The sequence below is a fragment of the Symphodus melops genome (assembly GCF_947650265.1).
Source record: "Symphodus melops genome assembly, chromosome: 9".
In the NCBI taxonomy this organism is placed as follows: Eukaryota; Metazoa; Chordata; class Actinopteri; order Labriformes; family Labridae; genus Symphodus; species Symphodus melops.
The window spans coordinates 18,041,042-18,053,474 of NC_136699.1; the positions used below are offsets into that span (position 1 = coordinate 18,041,042).

Genomic DNA, 12,433 nt, shown 5'->3' on the forward strand with positions numbered 1-12,433 from the left:
ACCTTCAAACTGGCCATTACACTGAACATGGTACTATATGTATGTATTCTGCTTCCTGTTCAGACAAATGCATTCCTCTGAGGGGAGAACGTTATATTCTGAGATCTCTTATCTGGTCAAGATTGACTTTGAAAATGCAGTGAAACCGGATTGTTTGTGTTCAATTAAAACCAAGGAGATTAGACGATTTTCATTTTACAGGATGATGGCAATTCATTTTTCAAGCCGTAATATTTTTGCTATTCAATTAAAATGTACAAACTTATTTCTTTTTTTTTTGTGTACGTGAGGCATCATTTCCATGTGCGGTAGGTGTAAAGATGACATCAGTGACTTCCTGTCCCTAACTTCTGCATGTATAAATGGGCAGATACACATCACACCAGTACTCAAGCTTAAGACAACAAACAGAAGTTGTGACACTACTCTGCAGAATGATGAAAAGCCTTTTTGCCCTCGTTGTCCTGTTGCATCTCTGCTCCAGTTTGAAACCGAGCAAAGAGCTGAATGATGAGATGATAAGAAGACTGAATGACCTCAAGAAACTCCACCAACACAACAAACTCAACTTCACATCTGTAAGTATTTTGCTTTGATATTATCATGCTGTATATCATGTGACACCTGGTCGGCTGTCGTATACATAAGTGACAGTCACTTAAATATGTCTTTTTTTTTCCCCCATAGGAAAACATGCTTATGCCATCACCGAGTATGTGCAACATTCCTGTAAGTGTTGAATCTTTTCACAATTTGCAGACAAAAATGTTTCCCCCATGCTTCACGTAGCGCTCAGTTCAAGTTCCAAGTTAGTATAAATTTTCATGAATACGTCAGGAAATTCTGTGGATATACTGTATTATTTAAAACGGTGTCCACCATCTAATCTTTTTTTTAGGTCTGTGTAGATGTAATACATATGTATAAGACTATCAAAGCCGCAAATCTATATTTGGATTGAAGCCAAGTCTATGTTGTAAGCGGGCAAAATGTGATTTGCTCAGGCGAAAGAAAAGGAGATGTCTGAAAGTTTCAAGTAAATGTAATGTCTACTTTCTAGCCTATTTTAAGTGTACCCAAAGTTGACAGAATATAAGAAAGACTGTTAGCATGAAAGGTTTGTCAGTCATTCCTGCAGTGCTTCGTCTGACCTTGGCCAAAAACAATCCTTAGAAAATCCAGTCAGTTTCATCAGTGAGCGTTTACAAAAGAAACACCTCCACCTAACAAACATCCTCATTTGGACCTGTCATATTTCTATCACAGAGGTTATGTGTCGGTGTCTTTGCAAAGCAGCTGAATTCCCTTCTCGACAATGTGACGGTGCATGAAGAGAAAGAACACGTTGTTCAAGAACTAAAAGGAAATCTGGACAATCTAAAAGGATACCCTGAGGTATGCCGGCAACAAAATGAAAACTTTTTTTTTGTCTTTTGACAGAGCTCTATACTGTTCATTTGCATCAGTCGGTGTAATCATGACAAGACCCAACCTTTTCTTTTCCTTTTTGCAGAATGACGACAAATGCCAGATGAAAAAGGACAGCCATCCTCGGACGGTTTTTAATATGTACGTACGGTTCCTCAGGAACCTAAACTCAAAGAAAAGATGAAGACTAAGCCTACTTCTTTTATCTTTTCCACAAAGCAGCTAGGATTGTTTTCCTTTAGGGTCATTTGAAAACAGTGCTTCTAATGACATGACAGGTGGGACTAATGAATGTACTTCATATTTATTTCTTTATGCAACTTTGAAATTACAAACAAGATTAGAATTTAAATATTTATTTATGTGTATTTTTTAAATTATTTTGTTTATTTATATATAATCAGACACTTTTGTTTTCAAATGTGTGGATATAACTAAGAAATATTCACAGTGTGAACCATGTGATGTCACCTCAGACATATTGTGCTGCTGTCATAAATAAACCAACTACTTTCATAATTTACTATTACTGAGTATTGTTTATTACATATGAAGAAAAATAGTAACTGCACACAGAAAAGGTTAAGATGAAAGTTTAAAGTAGTGTTCTGCTTCATGTAAGAGCCTGACTGAAGTGGCTTTACAAGCAGCAGGGGAAGAAAAAAAAAAAAAAAAAAAAAAAGAATACGACAGTGTGAATGAGAGCAGTAGGGAGGCTGTCTCTCTTATCTATTCTACTCATCGGTAGCAGCACTAAGCACTCAAATGTTTTCAGGCCAACATGCTGAAATACACATGGCCTCATATGAATCTGCACAGATATGCATGCCTACACAGCAGCAGAGGCAGAGGGCTGACTTTTACTAACAGTTTGGCTCCTGAATCAGCCTGTTTTTTGCTTTTAGCTGTCTTACTCACAGCACTGGTGTGTTTCGCGGGTGGCTGGGTACCTGTCAGACAACATTACTGTAAACACTCAGGAGTTTTGTCAGGACGTGAACAGCTACACAGGAAATGCCGGCGAGTTTAGAGCCCAAATCTTCAAGAGATCACTGTGTTGATTTAGAGATTATGTGAAAAACATCTATGGTTGTGGTTTTCCTTGATTCTTATCAAACCTTTTTCTCAGTCACATCTCAGTGTATGGGGTGACAAGTCTACTCAGTGACTCATTATATTTTAAGAAAGGTAACACTGAGAGGAATGACACTCAGCATGTTGAGGAAACCATAACTCACAGTATAAGCAGCACTGGTGTGTATGTAGCCTCTGAACTGCATGACATGAATTAGAGCAGCTGCACATTTGAACACAGCAGGTGGAGGGAAGATACTCTGGAACAGGCCCACAATGCACCTCTGTCTCCCCTGGTCCCACATATGACTTATGAACTCTTGACCCTGACTGGTTGAAGAGTCTTTTGATGTCCTTCAAGGCAGCACTTACACACGTGCAAAGTATGATTCCCAGAAGAAGAAAAAAAGGTTTGGGAATGAGCAGACCATGCAGACTGTTTATGAAAGAATGAACAAAGTATGGAAAGAAAACCATCATTAAAACTACTGAACAGCTTATTTCCTTATCTCATCATAAAGCCTACAAAAGGAGGGACAATTAGCGTAGTTATTAGTATAGTAATATATAGTATATTATATAAAACTATTCTTTATATTAAGCTAAGCTCAATTTTCACAGCTTTAGTCTCATAATGGGAAAACATTTGCTCTTAGAAGAAAAGAATAGTTCTCTTTCCAAACTGTGAAGGCTTCTCACCGTTTAAATGTCTATTGAAGGTCAATGGATAATGAAAATGTACAGTAGTTTCTTTAAGACCATGGCCATATTTTGGCAATGAAAAAAAAACAAACAAAAAAAAACAAACAAGCAATTTAAATCTAAATCCTGCAACCCTTTCAATAAATGCACCATGGTGAGGATGTTTGTGGGGGGAAAGGGTAAAAAAAGAAGAAGCAGTTTCTCCTCCTCCTGTCAGAAAAACTCACATCACTGTAAGGTGACAGCTGGCATGTCACAATTGCTTATTCCCACTACGCTCTGCATGCAACATACCAGCTTGAACAGAATGAAATAACTGTGGCTGCATGTGCTGACAGAAAATGCCAGCATTAATCTTTTTCTTTTGGGTTTTTTTTAAAGGCAGCATTTGCCTTTAACAACCAGCAGCATTCACCAAACCGTCCTGACGAATGACTTTGGTCTGCATTACACCTCGAGATGATGAATGGGTTTTTTTTTAATCTTATCATCTGTCCTGGCATAAAACTGTCTTTCATAAATCTCAATTTCATTTAATCAAATCATGCAGAAGATCATGCATGAAGAAAAAGCCCTGACATGGGGTTTTAATCCCTTCTACTTCATTTCCCTCTACAGACGCAGTTGCTCGGTTTTCCACCAGGTGGCCTCAGCAAACCACTGCCCCTGTGTCTCTGGCCCTTGTGCTGTGTCAGTTTTATAACCTGCATCCTAATTTGATCGAACTACATCACAGAACTAATGTATCTAGGTCAGAACAAAGAAACTGCTGCTGCTGACAGGAGGCTGTAAATAGCACTATTAAACTTTGCTTAATTGTCCATTCATGACACGTCAGGTGTTAAAGTAGTAAGGTAGGCTACTGTGCATTAAACCATTAGGCAGGACTGAACGCTATAGGGCCACAGTCACATGCTTTCTGTTTTTTCTTCACTTTTTACTGAATGGGACAACGTCAGCGCGTCGGAGCGCGCGGTCTTCGGGATTTGGCTGCAGATGCGCACCGAGGCTGCATAAGGACACAGAGGACGCGGCGATGGATGAGTGACATTTGAAGACTGTTGGTGTGTTGTCTGATCGGGAACAAACAGTGAGCCTTGAGGAACCTGTAGATGATTCTATCAGACTGTTGTCTGGCGTGTTTCATGTCGGACATGGAGACCGAATGCCCTTTGGATGGATTTTACGCGGGGAAGTTCTTATGCAAGCAATGGGACATTTATATGAAATCAAGCAACAGCGTCTCTATGGCTGTGAGGAAGAGGTGAGTTAGATGAAGCATTTTGGGTAAATATTTAGGAATGTTTGACTCTGGATTGGCTGTGTGTTTACAATATTAATGCGCTCATGGGAAAATCCTGCTCCGACAGCAGCCTATATGTTGAATAGTTTTTTTAAATCACTGACATTACAATACACGATATAATCGGCTATAAAAGCCTTTAAAAACAAAACCCAATATATATATATATATATATATATATATATATATATATATATATATAAACGAAAAGATTACTTTTTTTTTAAACCAGTGTTGCTTTTTTAAAACGAAAACTATTATCAAAATGGGAACAGTTACATCCATTTTAATATAATTCATTTCTCTAATCCACAGGACTTCTGATGCTTTTAGCAAGTGAGAGGAATCCTATATTTCAGCAGTTTGAGATCTCTAACAGAGGAGCTCAAGTACTCCACATTACACACAGGAACTAACTATCACTTCAGGATTGCAGCTCAAATGATGTCAAATCTAAGGTACAAAGTCGGGAGGCATACGTCAGGCCAGGAGAGGACTTACCTTGAAGATCCCATACATAATCATTCAATAGAAGACACAATGATGGCCATTTTTTTGCAAGGCTTGAGAACAGGAGCCTCCTTCTTTCTAACTGTGTGGATATGATGTAGCACAACTCTTCAGCATGACTTAAATTAACATTCCCCAACATCACGTTCAGGGATGGGTGGCATGAACTTCACAACTGTCATCGATTCTGGGTTTCTGGAGGAGGCTCCATCCAGCCGCATCCTAACTGGCTGTTTCCTCTCACTGCTCATCCTCACCACTTTGCTGGGAAACACGCTCGTTTGTGCCGCCGTCACCAAGTTCCGACACCTTCGCTCCAAGGTGACTAACTTCTTTGTGATCTCGCTGGCAGTGTCAGACCTCTTGGTCGCCATCTTGGTGATGCCGTGGAAGGCTGTGACAGAGATCGTCGGCTTCTGGCCGTTTGGCTCCTTCTGTGACACCTGGGTGGCTTTTGACATTATGTGCTCCACGGCGTCCATTTTGAACCTTTGCGTGATAAGCTTGGACCGCTACTGGGCCATCTCCAGCCCGTTTGGCTATGAACGGAAAATGACACCCAGAGTAGCCTACGTGATGATCAGCGTTACCTGGACACTGTCTGTGCTCATTTCCTTCATTCCGGTGCAGCTCAACTGGCACAAGGCCCAGAGTAAATCCTACACCCCTTTTACTGGGTCATCAGGCTCCTCAGGTTTAAACAGTACATCTTACAGCGGCGCGGAAAACTGCGACTCCAGCCTTAACAGGACCTACGCCATCTCCACCTCTCTCATAAGCTTTTACATCCCTGTGGTGATCATGTTGGCCACCTACACTCAGATCTACCGCATCGCTCACAGACAAATACGGAGAATCTCTGCGCTGGAGCGAGCGGCCGAAAGCGCAAAGAACCGACATGACAGCATGGGTGGAGGTTCAAGCATTGCCGAGTCTGAGAGTTCTTTCAAAATGTCGTTCAAGAGGGAGACCAAGGTGCTGAAGACACTGTCGGTCATCATGGGGGTGTTCGTTTGCTGCTGGCTCCCATTTTTCATCCTCAACTGCATGGTGCCGTTCTGCGAGCAGGCGAGCGGAGGGGATGCTTTCCCCTGCATCAGCCCCACCACGTTCGACGTGTTCGTGTGGTTCGGCTGGGCTAATTCCTCGCTCAACCCCATCATCTATGCCTTCAATGCAGATTTCCGTAAGGCCTTCTCCATCCTGCTGGGCTGCCACAGACTATATCCAGGAGGCCACAACATAGAGACAGTCAGTCTAAACAAGAAGTGACTCATGACTCTCTCGCAGCACTGACTCATCCTTAATGCTAAGAGTCTGAGCGTTCCTGTGCAGGCCGGTTTGATCGACTTCAAATGAGGACGCCGCTTTTTTGTTGACTCGAAGTGGGACTGAAGGATACGGTTACCCCTATATGTACTAGTGTTTGCATTAGGTGAGTGGCCTGTCCCTGTTCATGCAATCAGAGCGAGTTTGCCCTGCTTATCACGGTTGCTAAACCGTCTCTGTAACGGAAGAAGCTCCTTAAAAAAAGGAGAGTGATTTTGGGGATTGAGATTAAGACTCGACTGTGTTGTTGTGCCAGGGTGCAGGGAGCACAGCGGTGCCGACACGCCCCTGGGATAGATAATCCCATGACTGGGCAGCGCACGACCTAATGCTGTCAGACACTGCTCTCTTCAATACCATCACACAGAAACGCAAACACAAACACTGTCAAAACAGGCACATCCAAATACTGCATGAATGCTGCGCCCAGCGTGCACACTCCAATAGATACCCTGACAGCACACAGACATGCTGTTACTCATTAGGTGAACATTGCGTGCGCTGCAAGGACTCCAGGAGAAAAGCATCAGACCAAATCATGTTACCTCAAAAATAAACATGTAGGTAAAGCACATCCACATGTTATATCCTATTTAATCAACGATGGAAAATGTTTTTTTTTTTTTTTTTTTAAATATCCAGAGCTATAATTATCATTGTTTTGAAATGTATATGGAAGTGGATGGATGGAAGTAGAGTTGACGAATGAATTAAACGCCGGCTGCATCTCAATGCTGAGATCTGTTCATGATTGTTGTTTATATCTCATCTTAATGTCAATTCATCAGAACTTTTAGAGCCATTTATTTAACAGACATCCTGTACATTATTTGAACACTGCTGGTGAAGTCTTTAGTTTTTTTTTTGAAAGAAAAGACCTTAACAGAAGTCTTGTTTGGCTTGTAGTGTTTTTGACTGTTATTGTTTATTTAGACGCTGACACGGAATTGCAAATGTCTGAATTGTGTTAACGTGAATCCGTTTTAATTGGCTCTTTAAGAGAATCATTAAAAAAAAAAAATAATAATCGAGAAACATTTTGCCTCTCTATTATTATAGATTAGTACATGGTTCCTATTGGTTTTGTTAATATTGTATGCACTTAAGTAATTGGTGAAATATGGGAACACCGTCTGGTCAGATTTCTTTCCCTGTCGAGTTTCACCGTGTTAGACGATCACTGCCGTTGAAAACGAAACCTTCAGTTTATCCACATTATTTAGGTCACAGGAGTCGCTCCAAAAGAAAGCGTGTCGCTCTCAAGGTCTATCACTATTGAAAAACAAGTAAGGACGAGCACGATATTTAACTTTATGTCCAATTAATTCAGTGTCTCTGCTCTGTAACGATGCTGTAATGCGGCTGCTTTTAAGAAAAATCCTGGAAACAAGCCTCACCCTTGAACATCAAACACTTTCCAAACCTAAAATGCTCACCAGTCTCTTGTCACAGTTAGCTTGTCTTCTACATTATGTGCTAGGAGACAGACAAGAGCCATGTTTAATCAGGGCAACAGGGCAAGTTAGATTAGACAGGGTTCAATCAAAGGAGTGTCTTTTGGAGAATAAAAGACTGCCTGCTGCGTTTACGCTTTGAACTTGTATTTAAATTTCTCTTTGGTTTTAACATTAACTACCAGTGTGAAGAACAGTATCCTACAAAGTAATGTAAGAAGTGCAGGCTAAAGTTCAACAAGGAAGTCAGTAAACTGTGACGTGTTGACCATAGACAGTTTCTGCAATCATTCTCTCATCAGGATGAGCTTTGCTGAACTGCGAGTTTGTTTGAGATTATTTGATAGTCTGTGTCTAATTAGACCTTTAAAAAGTGACATCACCATGTCGGCACATTTCAGCTTTTTAAGAAGTTGTTTTGCAAAAGGGGAAATGCAGCTCAGACTTTGTCTGAATTCTTTGAGTGCCTGGTGACCTCAGTGATGACAAAACTTTGTACAGTCACTGTCCAGTCTAAAAATAGACACATAACCCTGGGAAAGCCACAAACTGTTTAAAATAAATATAAAATAAATGATTAAATTATTATAATTATGATAAAATATCTCAAGTCAAGCTTTAGAGATGCTGATGCCGTTTTTCCCCTCATTTGGACACAGCCAGACTGTCTCCTCCCTGCTTCCAGTTTCTGTAAGCTATAAGTTAGCTTCGCGCTAAATAGATAGATATGGGTTTGGCAATAAACCTGTCAATTCACTTCACAGAGTTTTTCCCATTAAATGCAACAACATAATTAACATACCTGTATCCATCATTGAGGAAAGGAAATTATGTATAAATTAGCATCTCAACCCTAAAGACGCATCCAACAAGCAGTGGACTATAAAATATCTACGGTTACCTCTTACGTGTTGAACCATAAAGTCGCTGCAGTTAGACTTTATGACACAAAGAAGGAGGCCGGCTCGGACTGGAAACACAGCACTCTAGCTTCAGTGGGAGTAGCCTGCTGTGCTGTGCATTCTGGGAGTTTTTGCATTTCTTCCACATGAGAAAGCACCAACTTCGACACTTATTTCACATTTTACTACACACATATATGACCTAATTTCAATACAGATTCAACGGGTGAAGTATCCCTTTAAGTTCCTGTCTTTATTGAAGAGGTGCCTGTCAGAACATACATCTGCCCTCATCTGCTCAGATATTTGAATATGTGATATTTATTGGGATGGCTGGGGTGAAGAATGTTATTCTGCGCTTGAGTTGACCTTACGTTTTAATTGACGGACATGAACATCTCTTTCAGTGTTCTTTAATAAACCTTTCAATGTGATGGAGATCAAGTTCAGCATAAACATGTCAGGTCACACAAACACTTAAGTGATTAAAGGATTAAGGGATTTTTAAAAATCAAATTAAGTTTCCGTTCATTTGAGAAATAAAAGTGTCGAATACTGTGGAGATTATTCTTGCTGCCCGCCGTCATAGAAACAAACAGACGCACTGTCACGCACGGCGTTGTCCTTTACAGCCACTCTCTCTGGGCCCTGGACTGTCCTTGCCTCTGTGAAACCTCCTCAAGCGTGCCACGGGAAGGGAACAGCAATTAATTTGACTGACATCATTCAGAGTGATGGCTGAGATGGTGACAAGACGGGCTTGCGTGCGCATGTGCGTGTTTGTGTGTTGAAGCGGTCGTATCACCTGCTCCAGTACTCAACCCTCAGACCGTGCAACGTTGTGCCCGCTGTGCGAAAACACGCAGAACTCGTTTACTTCTGCTTTCCTTTAGATGCAGTGGGGTTTTGGAGATTCTGTCTTCTTAGATTGGCACATTGGAGAAGTGATGTTGGACGTGGCAGCTTCAGATGATGCTAATGACTGCCCCCCCCCCCCCCCCCCCCCCCCCCCCCCGGGAAATGATTTACTGAGACAGGGAGAGAGGAAGAAATGGGAAAAGAGGGAGACAGTCTTATGTAAGTATCAAGCAATGGCAACCTAAAAAAAAGAAAAGAAAAAAAAAAAGGCGTAAAAGGATGCTCAGTAAATAATCCACAAGTGTCACAAACTCTGACTGTCACATGTAAAATGAAGAATCCTGTGTGGTCACATGTTGTCCGTGTTTAGGAAAGCACACCTAGCCATGTGCGGATGTATTTTAAACGCGGTTAATTATTTCCCTTTCACCCTCTCTCTTCAGGCGGCATCCCGGGGAATTAAAACGCAATTAAACAGTTTACAATAATATGCATTATATATGCATTATTCACAACTGGCAGAGCTATCACAATTGTGCTACAGTCTAATGCATTTTTAATACCCGACGTGACACCAAGATAAGCATAATTGAGAGTGAGCGCGTTGGTGACTTCAGCCAAAGAGCTTCAACGCAGCAACACGCTGACAGACATGGATGCTGGGACATGCTGCTGCTCTGTATGTCAGCGTTGGCTTTCCTCGCTGCGGTAAACAGATGCTCTGTATTCATTTTAAAGCGAGAGAATAGCGGGGAGATCAAAGAGACAGGCACACATCCAGCCACTTCTGCAACCCCACTTACTCTTCCAGGGGAAAATGTGATCATTTCAGGGTTGAGGGGAAGCTGCCTTGTAAAGCTCAGAATAGATTAAAAACATGTTAACATACCATGATCTCGGCAGGAGATGGTTTAAAAATAGATATACATTGCCCGACACATCTTCTGACCTTTAATGTTTATCCTTTGAAGCAAGCAAACCTCTTCCGAGTTTCGTTTCTCTCTCTTTCTTATCACGCCCCTCCGCTCACTTCCTCCATCCACACTCTGTTTACTGTTTGTGCTGGGGGCCTCTGGCAGTGCTTGTGTTGCCATTCGTCACTCCAACAGGCTCCAGTGGAAAGGACAGGATCTCTGACCCCACCACTGGGAGAGGAGCAAGGGAATGAGGGTAAGAGCAAAATCACAGAGACACAGAATTATAACAGAGAAACAGAGGGACGGCCAGCCTTTACAAAGCAGATGAAAGGAAAGATACACACAAAGAGACTTTGTAAGGCAAGTTGTCCCGCAGACAACAAGGTTTATACAGAGTGTCTTTTTCCAATCACTTCTGCATTGTCTATATTGTCTGTGAGTGAGTGAGTGAGAGAGAGAAAGTATTCCAGTACTTCCAGCTCTACGTTCATTGATTGTGGTGGAAAAGTCTCATTTTAAATATGAACACATCGATTACTTTACTTTGCTGTCCCACATAGTGTCACACTGCTTGTGTTTTAGCTAACAAGTCATATAAACGCAGGGAACTTTAACGGAAATCATTTCACTGCTTTATAATTGGCCAGGCACATCTTCGGTTACGTGAAGTACGTAATCGAAGATGCCAACATCAGCACTTAACCAACCAGCTAACACCATCGTTTGATTGTGTGAGCCATGCAATAAGAAAGGTGCATTTTGGTAGCTAAAGGTGACGTTAGCTAACCCCCTAAGCTAAGCTTAGCTAAGTTAGCTAAGATGAAAGCTGCTCAGAGGGGCATACAAAACACAAGTTGGACTTCCAGGTGTAAAAGTACATTCAACATTACTGGTCACATAGAGCGTGTGCACGTGGAGTCCCATTACTGTGGCTCTGATATGTCTGAATATAAACTTTTAGGACCTAATGACTTAAAAGGGGCTAATTAAGTGTTTAGACCTGGTATATTAACTTGAGCTTGTATCACACTTTTCTAGTATTCCGTCTACTCAAAACATTCTTACACCACCAATCACACCTACCCATTCACACACTGGTGGCTGGTACTGTCTATTGATCATATATTGGTTGAGAGATGACGACTCTACCAACTGAGTCACAGCCGCCCGTAACCACCACAGATGCTTCACTGTAACTCAGCAGGGTGTTCTTCAGAGGGCTCAAGAAATACTGCACGTCATGTTGTGCAAACGAGCTCTGTGTTGATTTTGAAAATGACGGCTGATGTCCACAGTTAGGCACATACATGGCCGACATGACTGACAGGTGAGTGTGCGATGGAACAACGTCAAGAGGCTTAAAAGTAGCTTGAGCTCCAGCTCTCAGCCTGTTGATATGTTGACTGAAAGCTAGGTTGAGACAGGATTTCCGGCATGCTGTAACAAATGGCTGACTTCACTCAGGCTTCGTCCTTACGGCCATGACGACCATATGATTCAAGTCTTAATTTTCCATAATTAATTAGACCACCCAGTACGGATGCATTTTCGTTCATTATGTTGCTTTGCCTATTTAAATCAGCTTCGTCCTTTAATTTGTCACGCGTCTGGAAGTGGCAGAAAGTGAGAGCAAGAAATGTTGCTGCTGCACAAAAGCAATAGGCACTCACTGCACCCTCTTTTATGTATAAATAAAGCCACTGGTGCATGCTTTGTATATTTTATTTTGCTATATTTGGCGGTTTTAAATCCCCCTGCTGGCCTCAGTGCACTTCATTGATGCAAAAACATGATGTAAACTAAGTATCAGAAAACATATCTGCCTCTGGTCCTGATGTGGTTTTCAGTGTCACACTGTGTTATGGAGTGACCTCTGCTGGAGATGAGCCGGACATGGAGACGAGTTGATCCGTCCCTTTGCTAAATTTAAATGATCCAATCCTCCAGAGAAGTAAA

General features: G+C 41.6%; 1 protein-coding gene across 2 annotated transcripts; it reads left to right on the forward strand.

Annotated features, from left to right (window-relative positions):
* The first annotated feature begins 345 nt into the window (after nucleotides 1-345).
* Nucleotides 346-7,025, forward strand: LOC306829503 (D(1) dopamine receptor-like). 2 transcript variants are annotated; one of them, XM_079352560.1, is made up of 3 exons: nucleotides 346-1,395; nucleotides 1,514-4,468; nucleotides 4,823-7,025. In XM_079352560.1, exon 3 carries the CDS (start codon nucleotides 5,171-5,173, stop codon nucleotides 6,287-6,289), a length of 1,119 nt encoding a protein of 372 aa, XP_079208686.1. In that variant the 5' UTR covers nucleotides 346-1,395; nucleotides 1,514-4,468; nucleotides 4,823-5,170; the 3' UTR covers nucleotides 6,290-7,025. The 2 variants fall into 2 exon arrangements, with proteins under 2 accessions (XP_079208686.1, XP_079208685.1); XM_079352559.1 differs by having other exon boundaries at nucleotides 346-4,468.
* The last annotated feature ends 5,408 nt before the right edge of the window (nucleotides 7,026-12,433 follow it).

Bases quoted from the DNA above. Each gene is read 5' to 3' on its own strand.
- LOC306829503 (XM_079352559.1), top strand. From the start codon at position 5,171: ATGGGTGGCATGAACTTCACAACTGTCATCGATTCTGGGTTTCTGGAG.